The sequence below is a fragment of the Coenobita brevimanus genome, chromosome 55, assembly GCF_032717465.1.
Source record: "Coenobita brevimanus isolate Jiangsu-jjx chromosome 55, ASM3271746v2, whole genome shotgun sequence".
Classification (NCBI taxonomy): Eukaryota; Metazoa; Arthropoda; class Malacostraca; order Decapoda; family Coenobitidae; genus Coenobita; species Coenobita brevimanus.
Window position 1 is genome coordinate 47,946,171 of NC_137008.1, and position 22,022 is coordinate 47,968,192.

The following is a 22,022-nucleotide window of genomic DNA, read 5'->3' on the forward strand; positions in this document are numbered from 1 at the left end:
CGTGTGTACCTACAGTGCTCGTCAGAATTATTGAGCGCCCTGCGTCCCTCATAAGAAACAAATCTTTCAACACTGAAAAAACATATAAATAACGCATTTTATTTACCTTTAGTGCTTCGTAGGGTAGCCTTTGCGTTTCTTCAAGGACCTGAGATGTCTTGGACGTGAAAGGGCGAGGATCCTGAGGTGCTGGAGGGGTATTTTGTCCCAGGAGTCACGAATGGCAGCTTCCAGCTTAGGCAGAGAGCTAACGTCCTTCCCTTGGAGACTCTTCTTTACGAGGTACCAGAGGTTTTCAATCAGGTTGAGGTCTGGGCTATTTCCTGGCCAGTCTGTCATGAATGATACCTCGCAGTCACGAAGCCAATTGGTGACCGATTTGGCCTTGTGAGCAGGTGCACCGTCCTGCTGAAACACTCGTGCACCTGTTAGCTCGAATGAGTCTGGTAAATGATCACACAGAAGCTCCAGGTAAACATCCTGATTCACTCTAACATTCTTGGGAAGCACAACAAGCTTCCCCAAACCTTGACCAGAGAAACAAGCCCACACCATGAGTGAATCAGGATGTTTAACTGTGCTTTCTACATACCGTGGGTCAAGTGGGTCACTACCTTTGCGTCGATACACACGTGCTCCTCTGTTACAGGTAACACTAAACGTTGCCTCATCAGACCACAACACTGACAACCATTGCTCCTCACCCCAGTTTAGATACTTATTAGCAAAGGCAAGCCTACGAATTCTCTGGCTCTTGGTGAGAAGAGGCTTTTTCACAGGCCTATGACTTGTGTAACCAAGCTCATGCACCCTACGTGACACTGTTCTCACAGACACCTCACCAAACAGTTCCGGGTTGCTCCCCTTAATTTTCCTTGCACTCACACGAGGATTAAACTCCACTGCACGTTTTAAAACATTAACAGACCTTGGGGAAGTTTTCCTAGGCCTACCAGACCTCGGTTTCTTTGTGGGAACTTCACCACTGTTTTCCACCAGAAACCGCGCACACCAATGACGCACTGTCGATCGTGCCACACCAACCAATTCACTAATTTCCTTTATCTGATGGCCTGCCTCCTTTAGAGCAATGATCTGGGATATGATTTCACTTGATAGTTCATGGGTAGGTGCCATAACAAAGTTCTGAAGGCCAAAACACTGCGGGACACTAGGTAAAAAATGGCGCAATTTGAGAGGGACACTCGGCAGAGTTCCTTTCTCTCAGGCAGCCCGTGGGCGACTGAAGCGGGAACCAACCAGCGCGTCGGAAGGCCTCAGGCTACTGTGACGTCATGCTCGGAGCTCAAACTTGTGGCTCAATTTTTACCCCAAAAAATGGGTGATTCTTTTTGGGCCATAAGTATAGCGCGCCCGGCGGACAACGCTGAATACTTTTGACGAGTACTGTATTTGTAAACAAAGTTGCTTCTCCTTATTCTCTATCGAGTCAGCGACAGCGATCACTTTCCACAGTCGTGAGATGGGGCTCTGGCAACAGTGTGAGAAGCATGTCTTTTGCCGAGGATACGAGGAACGTGTGTGATAGCGTCCAAGTTTTGTTACACTTAAATCTTCATCAGCCGTTCCTGATACGAGGTACCATGTGATACCCCCTTGAATGGATTATTGGCGTCCTATACACACTATGTATCCAATACATAGACTGTTGTTTAAGCACAATTAAGACTCAGTCTGCAACCACATACAGATATGTGGTGTCCCTTGAAGTATTATAATCCTTCTAGTCCCGGCTGACTGCTGCACGCAGTCGCTCGGTCGAGGCACCTTTCTTGGTGAGACAGTCACCCAGTTGTTGTGATGTATCCACCCAAGACACTTCATTAATCTCTCCTTACTCTAACATGTAATACAGCAATATCATTGTAAAATCTTCTGTCTTCTACATTCCTACAGGAGTAAAGGGCGTCCACTAGACTCTTGTTATCGACGAAACACTTGATCTTGAAATCTCCACATCCAGAAACCTCATGCAATATGTTGGCGAGATATACAGCAGTTTCAGCACATTCAAGCAGCGCCAATGTTTCAGCAGATAGAGTAGATTTGACGACCCGCCTGATCTTTCTAGTCTGCCAGAATAAGGGACATCTCACCTCACTAGCATCTCGTAGGAAGATCACAAAGCCTCCCTGAGACCCATTGCCTACAAGGTTGGTAAAAGAGGCATCTGAAAAGCACTCTATACAACATTCATCGAGTGGCCCCATTCTTGGAATGTATAGCTTCATGTTGTCAGTCGTCACCATTGCGATCACCTTGTTGAGCCTAAGCAAATCTGCTATGGTAGCTTGGTTGCTAGTCATACTCAACTCACACACATCAAAGGCAATACCTGGTCGAGTGTGTGTGGCAATCCAAATGAGCTGCCCAATTAACACTCGATACTCAGTTTTCTCAGACTCAGACAGCTCTCCTGATTTTACTGATGCACGATGTCTGCTCAGCATGACTGGTTTCGAAGGCGAAGCGTACTGGAACTGGTCAAGCGTTATGCTGCCATCGTTGTTGGAGACGACATTTAGACCAACGTATTTGAAAGCTTTTGATTCCGAACTGCCGATGAGGAATATCTGGCTCAAACTGTTTATCACTTGCTGCTCGAACTCACGTGTACCAGCCCAAAGGAAATCATCGACATAAATGCATATTATGCCTTCGATCTTGCCCCTATTACTCCAAGAGAACAGTGCTGAACCCAGTGATGACACTTTAGTTCCGAAACTCAACAACTGATCTTTAATGCGCAGGTACCAACGCCTAGCAGCATCAAAAAGGCTGTAAACCATTTTCCTTAGTCTCCACAGCTTACCGTTTGCATATTCAGGCGGAGGACGTAAATGAACAACTCGCTCAATGTCGTTACCTTGCAGATAAGCAGCTTTCACGTCCATAGCGTGGCAATCCCTTTTGTTGGTGGAGGCAAAAGAAAGTGCCAAACGCACAGCCTCTTTTGAACATGTAGGAGAGTCTTTCCGGAGATCCACGGTGTCTTCCTCAAATCCTCTGGCAACTAAACGGGCTTTAACAATCGGCTTCTAGTTTTTCATTTTTTCCATCACAACCCATCGAACCGTTGTGGCATCTTGCCCAACATCATGTACTTCCTCATACACGTCATTATTCTGCCAGTTTGTAATTTCTTTTTCCTTGGCACATAATACGTCCTCAGAGTTGAAAAGAACAAGCATCTCTGCTTCATCATCAACTACTTCCCATGTGCTAAAATAATTTTGCAGATCCACCCAATCAATATTGCCATCAGAGTCCCTCTTCAAATTGTAGCAGTGTTTGTACTTTCCAGTGGCTTTTCCCACCCGACTCACAATCCTTCCAGTCACCAACTCTACAGTTTCTGAATGTATTCCCTTTATACAGAAACCTTGGGAGGCTCCTTAACCGAAAGAGAAACTGTGGGAGGCTGATCATCCAGAATTGCACCATTTTCCGACTCATCATCCGGTGGATAGTCATTCAATACTTGCGAAGAATCGTCATTAGGCTTCTCTTGGACTACACTGTTCTTCTCATAACTACTGACGCTGTCTCCAACTGTAGTACAGTATTTCGTTCTGGAGCACGTGCTAGACGACACACATGCACTCGCACGTAGACACCGCCGTGTCTCACCAGAATTTGTTTTCCATCTCTGCCTATGACAATTCCAGGACCATGCCATTCATGAATGTCATTTCTTTAGTAGAAGACCTCATCTCCATTTTGGATGTCATTTAAGTCACTCGAACGTATGTTGTGCCACAGAGCCCTAGCCAAACATTCACCTGATTCAGTCTTTATAAACTCTTGCCTTGCTAAATGAAGAGCGTTCAAACTGTCCCTCACAATTTTTGATGGCGATGTAGGTTCCAAGACTGGAGGATCATTTTCATACACATTAGGCAGGCCAGGGTTCTGACCAAAAACAAGTTGGTTAGGAGAAAAACCTGCATAGTTGGTGAGAGAATTTCTTGCCGATACTGCCCAAGCCAAGGCCACATCCAAGTCACACTGGCTATCCGCCATTATCTTCCTAACAATGTCACCTATGACTGCATTTTGACGCTCACATACTCCGTTGCTCCATGGACTCTCTGCAGACGTCGTCACGATCTTGATATTAAAGGCCTCTCCCAATGCTCGTATTTCAGCATTGTTGAATTCACACCCATTATCTGTAAGAATTTTTCCAGGTGCGCCAAACAGAACAATCCAGCTCCGAAATACTCCTTTGATAATGATGGTCGCACATTTGTCTGCAATTACTATTGCGGTGCAGTACTTGCTCGCCAAATCAACAAGGACTAAGAAATAATGCCTTCCCCAAGCTTTCAAATCCATAGCTATGGCTTCGTTAAACTTAGATGCCATGGGCAAACTGATTACGGGTCGGGGCTTAGCTCTCTACAACTGACTGTACATGCATCAGATACATCCTTGATAGCTTACTCCAGTTCTGAAATTTTAATTCCTGCATCTGTAATAAGTCTGATTAGTTTAGCCGATGTTGGGTGTCCAAATTGCCTGTGAAGCTTCGAAGCCATTTTGTCTACATCACCCCCAAGAGATGCCAGTGCGATCGTTTCACAAAACTCTCGGCCTAGTCACAAAGAAATTGGAAGCAAGTAATGGCCTGAAGATGAGGACTTCAAATTAACGATAGTTCCTCAAATTTTGACCTGGTCACTCTCAAAATTAATCACCATTTTTGCTTTTTTCATGGAACGTTTGCTCAGCATTAAGGGAATATTACAGCTCACCACATCAGTCACAATGGTTGCACGGATATTTCCAATGCAGCAGGGCAGAGTAACACGTTTGAGGGAAGAAACTGTGACACCATCAGCAAAAGTAAACGTTGAGGATGACTTTTCTTCTATTATAGCTTCATGTTCGTAATCACTGAGCTCACTTAGATAGCAACTGATCCATTCAACCCTACATACAGTTGTAGAACACCCTGTGTCTAGAACAGCACATCCCTTAGATTCTTCTAATAGCATCTGTAATTTACCTCTACTAGCGGTATCATCCACATAGCCCATAAATAATGACAGATGCACTTTCATAATTTTCTTCTCAACTGCCTTTATTTTCATATGCATCTGGACAGTCACGTGCCCAATGAAATCAAGAATCACATACTAAACACCTCGACACCTTACCATCAGGCCCGAGCGGGTTCTGCCTCCTGCCAGTGGATAAGCGTTGGGAAATTCTAGCAGACACAGTTGAACGGCCATCACCACGACCTCGATCACGTACTCACCACCCCAAAACCTTGTCCTTCCTCGTCGAGTACTCCTAACGTAAAACGTTTCCTCACCCCCGACTTCGTCACTCCAAAAAACTGGTTCACTCTTCACCTCACTGGCAGACACCGATGCATCGTTCTGCCTGCAAATTTCCCCAGCGAAAATATGATTCAGGGCAGATTTCATATTATTGTGTTACCTCAGTTATCGCAGACATCGCTAGTTGTTGCTCACTATCAGAAAGTTTGCATGAAGCCAGAAGCATAAAAGTCATCACAGAATTAGGTAGATGCATGTCCTGCTTTGTTAATTTAAAATAAACATGCTCGAATTCTGCCACGAACTTACAAATGTTCATATCACCAGGTCTTCTGAAGTTGTACAATTCATGATAAGCTGCAAACTGCCGACGTCCTTTGTCCACGAAAAATAAACCGTCTAGTTTGTTCAACAAGGTCTGAACACCATTATCATCTTTCAGATCAGCAGTGTCAATTTCTGAAGACGCCACCCTCGCTCTTCCTGACAATGAAAAGTGAATGGCTAGAGCTTGCTTCTTTTTCGGTAAGTCCGTCAGTTCGCACCATATGTCGATGTCCTTCATCCAACTCTCATAGGCAGAATCATTTTCAAGTTTTGGAGGCCACTTAGTTAAGCACGACGCCATTATGCTCAAACTACGCTCTGCTACCAGTATTAGGATGCGAAACAACCGAACTCACCGGCCTCACACTTCCAAGTGAGCGGGCTCCGCCTGCATACGGCAAGACCCTTCCGATGACGTCGCCACTCGGAGCGTAACAAGTGTGTGCGCACAAACACACTAACAGCAATATGCACTAACAGGTTTGATTAATAAAGTACTGTATACTTATATTCTAATACAATGCTTTCTACCTTAATAACTTAACCTATTGAATGTAACGATCATTTAAGTTCCTTCTTTGAAACAGGAGCACTTTTGTGTGGTATAAAGTACTTGTACTTAAGTCCAAAGACATGTGCTTGGACTTGGACTTACATAAATTGGAAAAAGGCTGTACTTGTACTTGCACTTGAAAAATTTCCGGGTACTTGGACTTGGACTTACATAAATTGGAAAAAGGCTGTACTTGTACTTGCATTTGAAAAATTTCCGGGTACTTGGACTTGGACTTACAGTAAGTACAGTAGCCTGTACTTGGACCCAACTCTACTACTACAATTACCACTACTACAACTACTACTAATACTACAACTATCACTACTACAACTACTACTACTACAACTACCACTACTATCACAAATACTACCACTACTACTACAACTACTACTACATAAAACCTAAAAAAAAATATTGTGAACAAAATAGTTATACGCGTACTGTCCATAATCGAAAATACTGTATTTCCACTACAACAGAATTTTTTCCTGTGATTTAGACTTTTTCATCACGCTAAATATACACACACATGAAAATTTTCAGTAAAAAATATGGCACCGATTTCATCATGAAATTTCTGCTTCAAGTACTGACATAAATAGACAGAGCGGTGGTGCAAGGAACCGCATTTCCTCCTCCCTCCTTCTTCCCTTTCTCCACTCCACTACATTTTCCACTATAACAATTTTTTTCCTGTGATTTGTACTTTTTCATCATAACAAAACATACACACACAGAAACTTTCAATAAAAAATAAGGCACTGATTTCATCACGAAACAAACTTTCTGCTTCCATTATTCATGTAAATAGACAGTGGAATGGCGAAAGGCTCAATGCACCTCATTTCCTCCTCCCTCCTCTCTCCCTTTATCCACTCCCTACCTCCAAAGTATCTCCCTCTCCAGCATCGTCAATGAACCATTCCCGTCATCAGAAATAACAGATGAATGTACAGGGGTAATAGGTGCACAGCAGAGGAGTCACGTCCTCCACCCTCCTCACACGACGCATAAATATCGACATTCATTATGGCGGTTGCTTTCCTCAGTCATTTCCAAACACAATTGGCGATAATGTCACCCTGAGTTCCCTCCCTATCGCACTATCATTATGGCCTTTTCTTTTCTGGCCTTTGGACTTCATTGGTGTTGAAGTTGGCGGCTGAGGGCGCTCACCCAAAGATCCAGACACAGGAAAAAATTTTTGCGTAGGTCTATCCATTATGGAGGTATACAGGCAACTACAGCATGCCTCAGATGCGTGCAGGAGGGTTGCCAGTGGCTGCGTGTGGTGGAAATAACCTGTGGAATATTCAAACATTGCCGCGAAACACTAGATCATGTATACGTGTCACCCAGATGACCCCAGGAGGACACATATAAATAACACCCGGACGGGATGGATTAAATACGCATGAGTATTTGTACCATCAACATCACCTGCTAGATTTGCCTTGACTGATCGGCTTACATCCAGGTACCTGTCCTGGGCACATATCGGTGCCCATATACTCAGTCTTTTCTCATGTCTCACCAAGTTCTATCTGCAGTGTGCAGTAAGATTTTTTTTGTGTTTGTGTGTTGAGCAAGAACACTGACTCTTAGTGGTTCCAGGCACCTCGAGTCCCAGTGACGACTCGAGGTGCCTGGAACCACTGTCTGACTCTCTTCTTCTTCATTTCTGCAACATTCGCGGCCTTTCCTCTAACTTTCGCTCTGTTGAGCACCACCTCTCCTCCTCTAAACCTCACCTTCTTTTTCTAATGGAGACTCAGCTGTCTGAGGCAACTGACAGCAAACCCTTTTCTGTATCCTCCTACTTTCTCTATACTCATTTCAAAGCCAAAGGTGGCTGTTGTGTAAATATACACAACGACTTATCTTGCTCTCGTGTTCCTCAACTCGATTCTTCTGAATTCTCTACACTCTGGCTTCGGCTTTCCTGTCATTCTCTGACTAAATATATCTGTGCTGTTTACTTATCCCCTAATTCTACTGACTATCAAAAATTCTTCGACTATCTTACTTCTACGATGGAACACATTCTATCCATTTCTCCTCTCTCTGAAATCTCCATTCTAGGAGATTTCAATGTTCACCGCCACCTTTGGCTCTCCTCTCCTTTCACGGATCCACCTGGTGAACAAGCCTACATCTTTCCTATCCTTAATGACCTAGAGCAGCTTGTACAGCACCCTACCCGTATCCCTGACCGCCTTGGAGAGAGCTCCAACATACTTGACCTCTTCCTCACAACTAATCCTTCTGCTTACTCTGTTAATCTTTTCTCTCCGTTGGGCTCCTCCGATCACAACCTTATTACCTTAACCTGTCCTATCACTCCAGTATGGCCTGTGGACCCTCCAGGGAAACGTCGTCTGTGGCATTTTGGAGCCGCGGACTGGGAGGCCCTCAGGCAGTACTTCTTTGATTTTCCCTGGAATGATTATTGCTTCCATGGCCGGGAGCCATCTGAGTGTGCCTTGTGCATTACGGAGGTTATTCTCTTGGGCATGGAAGCATACATTCCTTTCTCATATCCTTTGACTAACGTAAGAAAGCCTTGGTTTAATCACGCTTGTTCTAATGCTGTCCACAACAAGGAGAGGGCCTACAAAAGGTACCGGAGTCAACCCACCCCTGAATCACATCATCTTTATGTTTCTGCCTGGAATCGTGCTAAGTCTGTTCTTCGCTCTACTAAAAATAATTTCATCCATACTAAATGCTCTCAACACTCCAACTCGAATTCTTCCCGCTCCTTCTGGCACCTTGCCAAAAATCTTTCTAACAACTTTACCTCATCATCCTTCCCTCCTCTTTTCTACTCTGATGGTTCTGTAGCTATTTCTTCTACTGATAAAGTAGATCTCTTCACACAGACTTTCTCCTCCAATTCCACCTTAGACGATTCCGATGCTGTTCCTCCATCACTTCCCCCCTCTGACTTCCTCATGGCTGACATTAAAATTTCTTCAGTTGATGTATTTTCTGCCATCACTGGCCTCAGTACTAACAAGGCATATGGGCCTGATGGGGTCCCTCCTGTTGTTCTCAAGAACTGTGCTTCTGTGCTTACACCCTGCCTAGGCAAACTCTTTCACCTTTGTCTGTCAACTTGTACCTTTCCTTCTTGCTGGAAGTTTGCTCTCATTCAGCCAGTCCCAAAGAAGGGTGACCACGCCCAACCCTCCAACTATCATCCAATTGCTTTAACGTCCTGTATGTCAAAAGTTTTTGAGTCAATTCTCAATAGAAAAATTTTAAGGCATTTTTCCTATCACAACCTTCTTTCCGATCGTCAGTATGGGTTCCGTCAGGGACGCTCCACTGGCGATCTTCTCAACTACCTTTCAGACTCCTGGTCATCCTCCTTTCGGGACTTTGGCGAAAGCTTTGCCATTGCACTTGACATCTCAAAGGCTTTCCATCGAGTCTGGCATAAATCTTTAATTTCCAAACTGCCCTCCTACGGTTTCTATCCTTCTATCTGTGCCTTCATCGCTAGCGTCCTTTCTGGTCATTCTATAGCCGCTGTTGTAGATGGCCATCGTTCTTCTCCTAGATCTATCAACAGTGGTGTTCCTCAGGGCTCTGTCCTATCACCAACTCTCTTCCTTTTATTCATCAATGATCTTCTAAGCTGTACATCTAACCCTATCCACTCATACGCTGATGACTCCACCCTTCACCTTTCCATTCGGTTCCCGCAATGCCCATCTCAACAGTTACTTCAACAAACAAGGGATGAGGCTATGGCACACCTAATGTCTGACTTGGCTCGTATCTCTGACTGGGGTAAAAATAATATGGTTGTTTTTAATGCATCTAAGACTCAGTTCTTACACCTATCAACCCGATAAAATCTTCCACAGGTATACCCACTAATGTTTAATAATATTCAGCTTAATCCTGTGTCATCCTTGAACATGCTTGGGGTTTCATTTACTCGTGACTTATCTTGGAAAGATCATATTACATCTCTTGTAAAATCTGCTTCCAACAGATTGGGTGTGCTAAGCCGACTCCGCTCTTTCTTTACCCCTGCACAATTGTTGACTCTATACAGGGGTTTTATCTGCCCCTGTGTGGAGTACAACTCTCATGTGTGGGGAGGCTCCCCACATACAGCTCTTCTCAATAGGGTGGAGTCAAAGGCTTTTCGTCTCATTAAGTCTCCTCCTCTTACTGACTCCCTTCAACCTCTGTCTCTTCGCCGCACTGTTGCATCTTTATCTCTTTTTCTATCGCTACTTTAATGGCCACTGCTCCTCTGAACTGTCTGCTTGCATTCCTCCACCTCTACCACGGGTGCGTAGCACCCGTCTGGCAGCAAACTCTCATCCCTTTTCTGTCCAACTCTCCAATGCAAGAGTTAACCGTTACTCCCAGTCTTTCATTTATGCAACAGGTCAGCTCTGGAACTGTCTCCCTCTGTCTGTATTTCCTGCTGCCTATGATCTCCAGTCTTTCAAACGCAGTGTGTCCAGGCATATCAAAATGATCGGATCTTGAATTTGGCTCTCTATTGTATTTTGTTTTTCTCTTGGAGGGAACTGTTACTGCGGGCTCTTGGCCTTTGGTTCCTTCTTCCTCGCACAGAAAAAAAAAAAAAATGTTGTGTGATCAGTCCCAGTTACCCAGAAAGCGGCACATTTTCACATAAGCCCAGAAGTACGAGATACAGTACTAAAGGAGTTAGAGCAGGGAAAGAGGTAGGTAGAAATGGTGAAAAAGCATGGAGTGAATGAAAGCATCAACCAAGGATTCGACTTGGTTGATGAAGAAGGAAGTGCAGGGGCAGCAACATCTAAACAATGACAACAACACTGGAGGCACGAGGAGAGTGCCAGGGAACTACGCATTTTAATATCATTCATGTTCTTAACCTCTCAAGACTGATGCCATACGATCGTGCATTTGTGTAATTTGACATGCCAGCCTATCCCGCATGATTGATAAAGACACAGAAAACTGGGGGATGGTAACTCTGCCCCTTTGGTGACATATATGAGATCAAACCAATGAGAGCTAGCGTGTCTGGGGTGGTATGGCATGATTGGCCCCCTAAGGTGGGGTAGAAGGAATCCTCCCCCACCACGTCACTTTACCTCTCTCAGCCCCATTGCATCATCTCCACATTGTTCCCTCCCAACCAACCATACACCAACATACTCCCTACAGCGGTGTGTGTGCATAGCAACCCTTCTCCCTCCTCCCCTATCCCTCCCTCCTCCTCCTCCTCCCCCCTCCAGCCAGACACACTCCACCTCCACTTTTCACCTGGCTTGTTTTGTTGCTATGAGCATATGCCACACTGACATTTCATGCCTAGGAAACACTTCACATTGACATTAGTTATGTACATATAATTATTTACCATAAATAATGCATTTTCTGTACACTGTCTGTTTTTGCCCATGGGAGATTGGTAACTTTTTTGCATCTTTGACGGGCGATTGTGAGATAACTATTTGGTCGATCTGGCTGAAACATACATTTTCAGGTGTGTAAATTCATTTTCAGGTGTGTAAATTCAGTCTCTTGAAATGTGGGGAAATTTTTTTTCACCTTGGTGAAAGTTGAAAAATCGACCCTGTTTTGCGGCTGGAGGGACAGACCTGCTGAGTGAATTGCATACTTTAGGGGTTAATTACAAAAGTTATATCTCTTCAGTGTTTTACCTGATGGTGGGTATAATTAGGGTGTAATTTATTTGAGGTTGGGGTGGTAGGAAGGGATCAAAGCGAGGATTTGGAAAGTCACCAGAACACATTGTACCATTATAAACGCAAACACATTGTTTGAGTAACAATGAGGAACAGTTCTTGTCCCTATTGTCTGCATTACTTAAGAACTGACTGTATCTTGCGTATGCCCGTTAATGTGAGTTTTTATTGTTCTCGTGTTGTGCCATGAGCTCTAAAAACTTAAGTAATGACTTCCAAGCACACCCTTACCTCTGCAAGTGCAGTGCCTCCCAAGCACGCTTGTGTACCTATTATTTTAGCTCCACTGTATCGAGCATGTAAAATGGAGATGGAGATCTTCAGCCACCCCATAATGCAGCTTACCATTTTCTCTTTTGTGCCTCAGCGAGAAAAATTGTAGGCAGCCCCAAAGTGGTGAACAGCCTTTGGAATGGCTCAACCATACAGAACTCACACTACTTTACAAGTAAGTTTACATACTTTATTCGTGTTATTTCCTCCTTCCATTTGCTTTCATAACCATAATTATACATTACCATAGGGGATATGGTAGTATTATAGGTGTGTATAAGGTGTGTGTAATCTTATTCTTCTGTAAAATTACCTGGTCCTAGGTTAGTGGAGGTCAGTTTACCAAACCCTATTTCTTCAGTTCTGAGCAGTCTCCATAAGCACATCCCACTCATGTAACAAGACCCGCCTGTATATAATGTGGAAAGAATCATCATCATCATCATTCTGACCTTTTTCCTCACAAAGGATGAGGTTAGATAGGGTCCAGTATATATGGATGCAAAAGATAACTGAAAAATTAAGACACCCCAAACCATTAAATGCAGTCAAATAGGGGTGCATACTGCAAACCTTCATCGATTACTTACTGCATCTGGCTTTTGGGTTTAGGAGTCTTGGTTGACGTGAATGGAGTAGAAACTTTGGTTGGTTGACTAAATGCCTGGGCAGTGCGGTTATAGCTGCTTGGAACCCAGCCTGCTGCCATATTCTTCCGTTTTTGATTGAGCTGTTGGCGAACGCAATAATCAATTATGTACACATTTACAGAGGTACACTTCATAAGGCAGTGCAGCATCATGATTTCACAAAGCTGTGAATTATTTAATGTAAGAATTACACACCTACTGAACCTGTTCCTACTGTTCATTAAATATATACAGTATATTCTTCCTTAGCCTTTATCATTCTTTTTCTGTGCCTTCTATCCTCTCTTCCTATTTCTCCCATCTTTCCTGTCACTTCTTATTGCTTTTCTTTCCTTTACAGGTGGCTTTACATTGAGTGACAAGCCAAATGGTTTCCTGTAAGCCAAGAAACCATTTACAACGCTGGGTGGTAACCATATAACCAAACCATATGTGCTCCCTACATGTCAACAAGTGGGTTGGTGGAGGGTTAGTGCCCCTCCCCATAAAACAAATAACTCAAAGTCAAATGGCCACCCCTTGCGGGATTATGGCATCTGGCTATAGACAGATAGATAGATAAATAGATAGACAGATATTATATATATATATATATATATATATATATATATCATCATCATCAGCCATTGAGGTCCACTGCAGGACTGGCCTATCCCTACCGAAGCAGGGACAATACAGCCAATGTATCTCTACCCAGTGGCTTAGGCTGTCTGGTAGAGACTGTACGTAGGGTAAGAAGTGCTTGTGAGTGTGATTGTAGTGTTGTAGTGGCTTTGGATGTGCGTGTAGTCTGTGAACCAAGTGTAATCAGCCCGCCTTAAGCTGACTGGGTGCAAGCATACTAGTATGCGACACTGGTTCAACCACAGCACCCTTGTGTCCGTCAAAGAAGCAAGTGGCTTGGTGAACACTTCCCAAAGTTTTTACAACTCTGGTGAGAGGCGAACCCATGCTCACCAGTGTGCGAAACGCACGCTCTACCACTGTACCAAAGAGACTCCATATATATATATACAGTAAACTCGCCCGGAACACGTTCTCACCGAACGCGCTCGCAATTATACACGGTTAGTGCTGGGATACGTATAAGATAACGTAAGATTAAAGAACCATTGCGAAAACTATATATTCACGCGAGAGAGGCCTTTGATAGGCCAAATCCTCAAACATCAGCTCAGCACGCACGGTTTGTTTTGATCACGTGATGTGGTTCGCTGTACAGTACTGCTTTTCCTCAGTGCTGTATTTGTAAGTTAAATATTTACAGTACTGTTCTGGTAAGTTTATGTGCAAGTTAAAATATTATTAAATAACGTTCAAGCAAGAAATAAAGTCTTATAACCAGTTTTCTGATAGGCGTCAGAATATTACCTTTTTTATTTGTTTGTTAAATATTTGCTGTACTGCTTTTCCACAGTACTGTTTATGTAAGTTAAATATTTACTATTCTGGTATGCACTTGTAAGTTAAAGCACTTAAAGAAAATTAAAGCATTAAATAAAGCCTTGTAACCAGTTGTAGATTACACCCGATCGGTGGGTTCCAAGACAATTCGCCATCATGTCAATTCCCCGTCAAAACATGAACGATTCCCCATCAGGACAATTCGCACCCTGTATGATTCCCCGTCATTCTATAAATATATTAATTCATCAATACTTTTATAAATATACTTATTATTAATTCATCAATACTTTAATAACTATATTTCAGAGGGATCCATCAAAGTCTATGTTGTTATTGTTGTGACGGCGAACTGGCTTGACAGCGAATAGTCCAGAAACCATTTTGCTCCCTAGACTCCCTAAACGTGGTATTTTGCTGTTATCTGCCATTGGTAATCAATATAAAGCACTTTAAGTGGTTAGAAGGTTTATTTAATGTTATAACTTACAAATACAGTACTGCACAGCAAAACTTCGACATACAAATATGTAAACACAAGGCAACATTCCGACGCTGACTGGTTTCGGCATCGGAATGTTGCCTTGTGTTTAGGTATTTGTATGTTGAAGTTTTGCTGTGCAGTACTGTATTTGTAAGTTATAACATTAAATAAACCTTCTAACCACTTAATGTGCTTCATATTGATTACCAATGGCAGATAACAGCAAAAGACCACGTTTAGGAAATCTAGGGAGTAAAATAAGGAGGAGTTAAAACTTACGCGGTTTCATGCCGAACGCGCCACATTAGGAACGAAACCCACGCGGTGGGGGCGAGCTTGCTGTATATATAAATATACATCATCATCATCATCATCATCATCCGGACCTCCTTTCCCACCCTAGGGCAGAGTGAAGAGTAGCAATGTCCAGACAATCCAAAAATGCCCATCCAATGGGTCATGTTTTCATTCACTCATCATTCAAGCCCCAGGAATCCTAGCTCTATCAGATATGCCAAAAACATTCACCACGTACTGTAGTTTCACTTAAATGGATCCGATAGAGTCAATCCGGATGCTGCCATGTTAAAAAAGGGTGCCAAATCCCAGATCATGCACTTCTCCTCACAACAATCATCCAACCAGCTCGATCTCTTGTTAGTTCCCTAGCCTCACCGACTTCCAGACCTCTCTTCCTCACACACTCATCCACCGTATCTCTCCACCTTCTCCTTGGCCTACCTCATCTCCTTCCTCCTTCAAATTCGCTCAGGTATACTTTTTTCACCACTCTATTGTTATCCATACTCTCCACATGACCATACCATCTCAGTACACTCTCTTCGATACTGGTGTCCACCGACTTCCTCACTCCACATCTTTCACGAATCACATTATTTCGTATCCTATCCACCCTCTGTACTCCACTTACATTCCTCAGCAGTCCCATCTTCACTGCTCTTACTCCTGACTTTTCATTTTCAGGCCACACCATAGTCTCACATCCATATGTTGAAGTTGGCACTAACACTCTTTCATTTAAGCCTCGTGCAGCTCCAATACTCAAACCTCTGTTTCTTATCAAGGCCTTCATTGCACTAGCCACCTTTCTTCCTTGTATCACTCTACTTTCAACTTCTTTTGTACGTTTTCCTCTCTCTTCCATCACTGTACCCAGGTATATGAACTCTCTCACCAATTCCAGTCTCTCTCCATTCACTGTAACATCGCACTGGGAGTCACCTTCTCTCCCAACAACCATCACTTTACTCTTTTCTACATTTACTCTCAAGGCATGACACTCACAGACATCAACAATACATATATATATATATATATATATATATATATATAAACAGTGCTGGGCAGGTGCGCAAACACTTGCGCAAAGCGCAATTGCGCACCGTTGCGCATTCTGCACCGCATGAGACCATGCGCAATATTGCGCTTGCGCACAAGAAAAGGCAGATGCGCAAGCGCAAATTTAATTGCGCTTGCGCACCTGTCCTGTCCAAGGGACATGTGGTCTTTGGAGCTTCCCGTATGTCTGGACAACGGATGGGGGAGGCTCGGGCAGGTCGCGAGGGTTCTGCTGGGGGGAGGCGAGAGGGACGGAGGGTAGTAGCATTTCTTAAAATGTTTCAACAGAGATAATGTATTTTAATATTTTTTAAATTATTATTATTAGTAAATAATAAATTAAAAATATATTATTTATTAAATTATAAGAGTAAGACAGGGTGGAAGTGAAGTTAGCAGGGGAGTGAAAGATAAAAATGGTAGATTACTAGTGGAGAAGGGAGAAAAAGTGAGCAGATGGAAAGAACACTTTAAGGAATTGTTGAACATACAGGATGGAAGTAATGCGAGTATAAGTGGCTGGGGAATGGCTGGGAGAAGGAGGGAGGTGAGAAGACAGGAAGAAATCAGTAGGATAGAAGTTGTGGAAGCAATGAAGAAAGTTAAATCAGGGAAAGCCCCAGGAATTGATGGAGTGTGTGGTGAAATGCTGAAGCATGGGGTAGAGATAGTAGTAGAATGGATGTGGAAGATGTGCAGATTGGCCTGGGAGGAAGGTAGAGTCCCGGAGGATTGGAAGTCAGGTATAATTATTCCCTTGTACAAAGGAAAAGGGGAAAAAGAAGTGTGTGGTAATCATAGGGGCATTTGTCTTCTTAGTATAATAGGAAAAGTGTATGGTAGGATACTTATTGACAGAGTTAGAGAAAGAACAGAGGAATTAGTTGGAGAAGAACAGGGAGGCTTTAGGAAGGGAAAAGGTTGTGTAGATCAGATATTCATTCTCAGATCTTTAGTGGAAAAGTTTCTAGAGAAGGGAAAGAAGTTGTATGCAGCTTTCATGGATTTGGAGAAAGCATATGACAGGGTGGATAGAATAGGATTGTGGAAAGTGTTAAGAATATATGGAGTAGATGGGAAGTTGTTGAATGCTGTGAAGAGTATGTACGATGGTGCGAAGGCTGCAGTGCGTGTGGATGGTGAACTAAGTGAATTTTCCTCTTTGAAAGTTGGGTTGAAACAGGGATGTGTCATGTCTCCATGGTTGTTCAATCTGTACATGGATGGGGTAATAAAAGAGGTACAAGGTAGGGTAGTGGATGTTGGAGTGGCCCTGGTGAGAGAGGATAGTGTTTGGAAACTCCCTGTGCTGTTGTTTGCAGATGATATTGTGTTGTTGAGTGAAGACGAAGGGGAGCTGCAAGGCTTGGTGGATGAGTTTGGGAGAGTGTGTAAGAAACGGAATCTAAAGGTGAATGTAGGGAAGAGTAAAGTGATGGTCTTTGAGAGAGGTGAAGTCAGTGAATGTACAGCGAGGTTGGATGGTGAGGAATTGGAAAATGTGAGTACGTTTAAGTACTTGGGTAGTGTGATGAGTAAGGATGGAGGTTTGGAGGGTGAAGTGCTTGAAAGGGTACAGCAGGGAAGAAAGGTTGCTGGTTCTTTGAAAGCAGTGATAAGAAACAGGGAAGTGAGCATGGAAGTGAAAAAGTTACTACATGACAGTATTGTGATACCAACTCTAACGTACGGAAGTGAAGCTTGGACGTTGTTGGAAGGACACATGTCAAGAGTGAGAGCAGTGGAAATGAGTTATTTCAGAGGAGCCTGTGGAGTCACATGGAGAGACAGGCTGACGAATGAGGATATAAAGAAGCGCTGTGGTGTTGATGTGGATGTGATAGGAAGCGTTATGAGGAACACACTAAGGTGGTTTGGCCATGTGGAGAGGATGGAGGGTGAAAGACTGACGAAGAGAGTGTATGTGAGTGAGGTGGAGGGGGAAAGAGGGAGGGGGAGGCCGAGGATGAGATGGAGGGATGGGGTGGAGAGGTATATGAGAGAGGGGGGCGTGAGTTGGAAGCAGGGCAGTGAAATGGCGGGGGACAGGGCGACTTGGAGGCGATTTGTTTGTGGTCACCCCAAACGGGACTGAGGCGTCTGGCAATAGATAGATAGATAGATTATTTATTAAGAGTAGCATATGCAATTCCTTACAAAAATCATTAAAACAAAATATAAATCAAATATCCACAGCCTAATAATTTATTAGGCTGTGGATACTTGATTTAAATAATATGTTTTAACGATTTTTGTAAGGAATTACACATGCTACTGTATATCTATACTGAATTATGAAATATAATGTCTTGTGAAAATGCAGTTAAAGTAAAACTGGCAACATCACAGCCTTTGTTTCCCCTGTCCCTCTGCTTCGCAGCCCTCTCACTCCTCTGTTTGAACTTCCACGAATGAAAAAGGTACTACATGACCGTATTGTGATACCAGCTCTAATGTATGGAAGTGAAGCTTTGACCTTGTTGGAGTGACAGAAGTCAAGAGTGAAAGCAGTGGAAATGAGTTATTTGAGAGGAGCATGTGGAGTTACACGGAAAGAGAGACTGACAAACGAGGAAATGAAGAAGTGTTGTGGTGTGGATGTGGATGTGATAGGAAGCGTTAGGAGAAACACACTGAGGTGGTTTGGTCATATGGAGAGGATGGAGAGTGAGAGGCTAATGAGAAGAGTGTATGTGAGTGATGTGAAGGGGGGGAGAGGAAGGGAGAGACCAAGGATGAGATGGAGGGATGGAGTGGAGAAGTATATAAGAGAGGGGTGTGTGAGCTGGGAGCAGGGCAGTGAAATGGCGGGGGACAGGACGACGTGGAGGCGATTTGTTGCTTGTTTGTGGCCAGAGGCCACCCCTTATGTGATTTAGGCGTCTAGCAATAGATAGATAAACAGAATAATAATAAATAAAAGTAAGTATTCTGATTTGTTTATATATCTCAATATTTTACATAATTCCCACAAATATATGCAAATGGTTTGTGCTAGCGCTTAGCAACATTGCGCAAGCTACATAATAGATTGCGCACTACCACGTTGAGTACACCGCTTCCCGTCCGATCAGCGAAGTTAAGCAACGTTGGGTCTGGTTAGTACTTGGATGGGTGACCGCCTGGGAACACCAGATGCTGTTGGCATCCCTACGTGTCAAGTGGGGTTGGTGGAGGATTAGTGCCCCTCCCTGTAAAACAATTAACTCTAAGCCATTGGCCACCCCGCTTGGGATACATGGCGTCTGGCAATGAATGAATGAATGAATAAATAAAAGTAAGTAAGTATGCTGTTTTATGTAATTATCTCAATATTTTACAGTAACTCCCACAAATATATCCAAATGGTTTGCGCTTGTGCTTTGCAACACTGCACAAGCTAAATATTTGTCAGACTGCACTTGCGCAAGGTAGTGAACTGTGGATTGCGCTTTGCGCTTGCGCAAGGTCTTTCTTCGTTTGCTCTGCCCACCACTGTGTATGTATATATGTATATATATATATATATATATATATATATATATATACACACACACTCAATCCTCGTAAATCGCGGCAATTTGGGTCTGGACCATTGCCGCGATTTACAAATTCTGTGGTTTATAAATAAAATGAATTTGGGTCTGGACTTTGGCCAACCATCTCCCACAGCACCCTACCTAAACCTATCTAGGCACCATCAAACACAAACATACAAATTTAGGAATATTCAGTGCATGCATTTAATAGAAATAAGCAATGTTAAGGGATCTCACCTTAATCCTATGACGATAATGAAGTATGCTTGGACAGCTTTCATGGGTTACTCTTTGAGCCGAGAAGATTGTAAAAGTAGGTGAACAAAGAGGGTAATGTGTGAGGGTTGGATAGGATAGCCAGGAACAAAGGAAATGAGAATGCATCGACAGATATTTGTACTGGAACAAGTTTTTCCTCTGTAAATACTTTCTTCAATATGATATAATAAACAAGTGTACAAGAGTGTGAATGGAGAACAAACAGTTAGCAAGAGGTAACAGCTGTGTAATGTATGTATGAACAATTGAGAATACAAGTAGCTATAATAATACAGGTAAGCTACAGAGGAAAAGACTGGTACAACAGATTATTATGTAGCCTTATTGGATGTAAGAACAGGAATGAAGGAGTACAGGTGCTGAAAGAGGAGGAACTGACCAGCAGAAAGCTTGGTAGGTAATATGCACATAAAAATTATCTATAATAGCTATATCCACTTATACAGAATGTTGTGAGGTATATATGAAGGTGTATGGAATGGAGTCATATAAATGACCATTATTCCTTATCTGAAATTTCTGTTTACCAGAATCTATTATCAGAGTTACTTTCGTGAAGCAGATATATATTTACTAGTTCTGACATAAATTAAACAGCAACAGAGAACTGAAGCAATAAACACATTAATGTAGCTCTCAAAAATTTTGAGAGAATGAGATACACAATATCAAGACTTATCAGTCTTATGACACTCTTACCTTATGCTTAATGTCATCTCCATTCCAGATGATATCTTCTTCCCAGTTGTACTGTGTAACCATGTGGAAAGAGTCATCTGGAAACTCATCATCAACATCTGCATCATAACCTGAGCTCTTGAATTCTTCTTTTATTGGCTTGTTCAAAAAAGTATCAGTCTCTGGCTTTTTTTCTTGTTTCTCCAGTGAAGCTTCTTCATCCTGTACATAAAAAATGCCACAGTGTGGTAAAATACAACTAAAATAATAATTATGTAATGATACAGTACACAGTGCATCATATTCAATAGCTATAAACAACAGACACTAGGCAATGAAAAAGGGATACAGCAAGTACCATACTACTCCTTCAAGGTACAGAGGCCCAAGGTTAGCCTATTGTAATCTGGAACACGCAGAGGCATATAACCAGACTACATCCATGGTGGCATTATTTGATCAGTTTAACCTCCAGCCATCTCTTGGAGATTCATGTCAGCAAAGGAAATTCAGTTTCATTTAGTCTCTGCTGAGGCATGTCATAGTCAGAGCCAGAACTTACACTGTAGTCATACAGTTTATGGGTAAAGATATCCATCTATTTCATTCTTGGCCTGCTGCACCTCCTCCCACCTCAGACTCCTCCACACATACCCTATTCAACAGCCTATTAATAATCATTCTTTCCATATGACCATACCATCAATGTATACTCTCTGCTACTCTGCTAACAACAAAATTTCTTCCTTCATGGTAAAAGAGTGGTGCTGGCCCAACACCACCATGGGTCAAATCCTGGTGAAGGCAGCTGGTATCGCTTGATTCAGTTGCCCATTCATGGTCTGGTAGGTAAAACTGATGGTTTGAATAAAACCCCAGGGAGCTCCATCCATCTATCCATCATCTAATCCTATGTTGCCCAATGAGGAACTTAGGAACCCGGGGCTAGGCAAGTTACGTAACTGTGGTAATCTGGATGATACAGTGGCCTTGAGTTTCTCGACAGCAGGTTAATAAACTGCCACAGCTCAAAAGCTATGTTATAAAGAACACTGCTACTAAGAGCCTTGAGGAATCTGCCACAACTATTATTATTTTAAACTTTTTTTTTTTACTCTAAATCTTCAACAATCTCATTTACATTGCTCTTACTGCTGACTCTTCACTCAGGTCTTAACCCAGCAACTGCAAGATACACTCCAGAATGCCCAGTGTTCGACTGCTATTTACATCATGCAAGCTGAGCCATGAATCATAGTTTCTGCACTTTTTGGCAAGAACTATGGTCAGCTGTACATTTGTAAGCCAATGGGTGCATCTACTTTACCATGTCATACAACAACATCTCCTCTTTCATCACTAACTACCTATCTATCTATACCCAGACACCTTAATCCTGTAAGGGATGGCCATAAATATATCACCTCCAAGTTGCCCTGTCCCCTTCCATTAC

At 42.9% G+C, this 22,022-nt stretch overlaps 1 protein-coding gene and 1 pseudogene across 1 annotated transcript in view; one reads left to right on the plus strand and one right to left on the minus strand.

Moving 5' to 3' along the window:
• Taf1 (TATA-box binding protein associated factor 1) overlaps window positions 1-22,022 on the minus strand; it is a 667,992-nt gene that overhangs the window by 529,392 nt on the left and 116,578 nt on the right. Inside the window, exons 7-8 of the mRNA XM_080273519.1 lie at window positions 20,591-20,793; window positions 12,788-12,927 (exon numbers count right to left, since the gene is read on the minus strand). Of these exons, the coding sequence (XP_080129645.1) occupies window positions 12,788-12,927; window positions 20,591-20,793 (343 nt within the window). The remainder of the gene's footprint in view (window positions 1-12,787; window positions 12,928-20,590; window positions 20,794-22,022) is intronic.
• Window positions 19,124-19,241, plus strand: LOC145401485 (5S ribosomal RNA; annotated as a pseudogene).